Raw genomic sequence first — 1,106 nt, 5'->3', positions numbered from 1 at the left:
GGATGGAGTTGTTCTTGTCTGTTTTGTTTTTTTCTGCATGTGTTTGCTCCAAGGACACTGCAATCCCAGTAAAATGACCTGATTAAATATTGCTGACTGTTTTTTCAGCAAAGTGCACAAATAGACAAAGAAATAGCCATGTTAAAGAAATACATCAAACCTTCTCATAGTTGGAGAAGCCGCCCATGACAGCTGGGTCGACGATGCCGCTGAGCATCATGGACAGCGGGTTGATGGACAGCGAGCGATCACAGGCTTGATGCTGCACAAGGTTACTCAGCTTTTCATTGGCCATCTCCATTGTTTCTACGGCGTTCTCCAGAGGACTGATCTCCTCCTGCCCATCGGGAGAATTACATGAAGAATAATATGCGTTAGAGGAAACAGAAACAAGAACAACATAGTCTGAGCATCAGGATTGCTTCTTACCACTGAGACAGATTTGACTTCAAACCATTTCAGAATCCCAGGGAAGCGATAGGCGGTAATATAAGTTGTTCTCTCTATCCACATGGTCTGTAGGGCAGAGTAAATATCAATAACACAATAAAGGCTGACGTTGTTAATGTCTTTATTAATCTTCAGAGTGAGGTATGTGCAAACACAGGGTTGTTTATACCTTTTTTCTGAGCTTAGTAATTAAAAGTAAATTTAAAAAGCTCACTGCAAATTCATTGTCTGGATCCTTTTCACCTTTCCTGAAGGGCCTGGAGTACTGGAACTGGTCCATTTCATTGGTCCTGTAATAGCTGCAAGAGAACAGGGAAGGACAGCAGTGAGTTAGTGGTTTGACCAGAGAACTATAAATCCCAGCGTGTTCACGAGAAAATAAATCAGCCTTTAAGTGTTCTGTTACGCACTTTAATATCTGCTCTGGAACCCCCTTGTCTTTAAACTGGCGTGGCACAGTGAGAACAGGCTTGACAGTAAAGCACTGGATGTCTGTGGAGTTCAGCTAAGGATAAAAACGGGAACAGTGTGGAGGAGCAGATAAAGAAATGTTGTACTGGATCAGAATTTTTTTTTAACCTGTAATTGTGAAACAAGAGTCCACAGCCATGCTAGCAGCTTTGTCAGGCTGCACTTAAGCACAGCCATGCTTTGAG

The 1,106-nt window shown here is 42.5% G+C and overlaps 1 protein-coding gene across 1 annotated transcript; it reads right to left on the bottom strand.

Annotated features, from left to right (window-relative positions):
- Positions 1-63: 63 nt before the first annotated feature.
- LOC111648529 (dedicator of cytokinesis protein 5-like) lies at positions 64-1,084 on the bottom strand. The gene is made up of 4 exons (XM_023398346.2): positions 861-1,084; positions 665-749; positions 430-516; positions 64-337 (listed from the first exon to the last, which is right to left on the bottom strand). Exons 2-4 carry the CDS (start codon positions 728-730, stop codon positions 155-157), a joined length of 336 nt encoding a protein of 111 aa, XP_023254114.2. The 5' UTR covers positions 731-749; positions 861-1,084; the 3' UTR covers positions 64-154.
- Between the last annotated feature and the right edge of the window lie 22 nt (positions 1,085-1,106).

The sequence above is a fragment of the Seriola lalandi genome, unplaced genomic scaffold, assembly GCF_002814215.2.
Source record: "Seriola lalandi dorsalis isolate HSWRI2012SDOR001 ecotype SW California unplaced genomic scaffold, Sedor1 jcf7180002042217, whole genome shotgun sequence".
In the NCBI taxonomy this organism is placed as follows: Eukaryota; Metazoa; Chordata; class Actinopteri; order Carangiformes; family Carangidae; genus Seriola; species Seriola lalandi.
Note: the sequence above shows the minus strand (reverse complement) of the source record. Positions and strands in the feature narration are given on the sequence as shown.

Coding starts and splice junctions, on each gene's coding strand:
- LOC111648529 (XM_023398346.2), bottom strand. CDS start 730: ATGGACCAGTTCCAGTACTCCAGGCCCTTCAGGAAAGGTGAAAAGGAT. Junction 517..664: donor ATCCAGACAATGAATTTGCA/GTGAGCTTTTTA, acceptor TCTGCCCTACAG/ACCATGTGGATAGAGAGAAC. Junction 338..429: donor AAGTCAAATCTGTCTCAGTG/GTAAGAAGCAAT, acceptor CCCGATGGGCAG/GAGGAGATCAGTCCTCTGGA.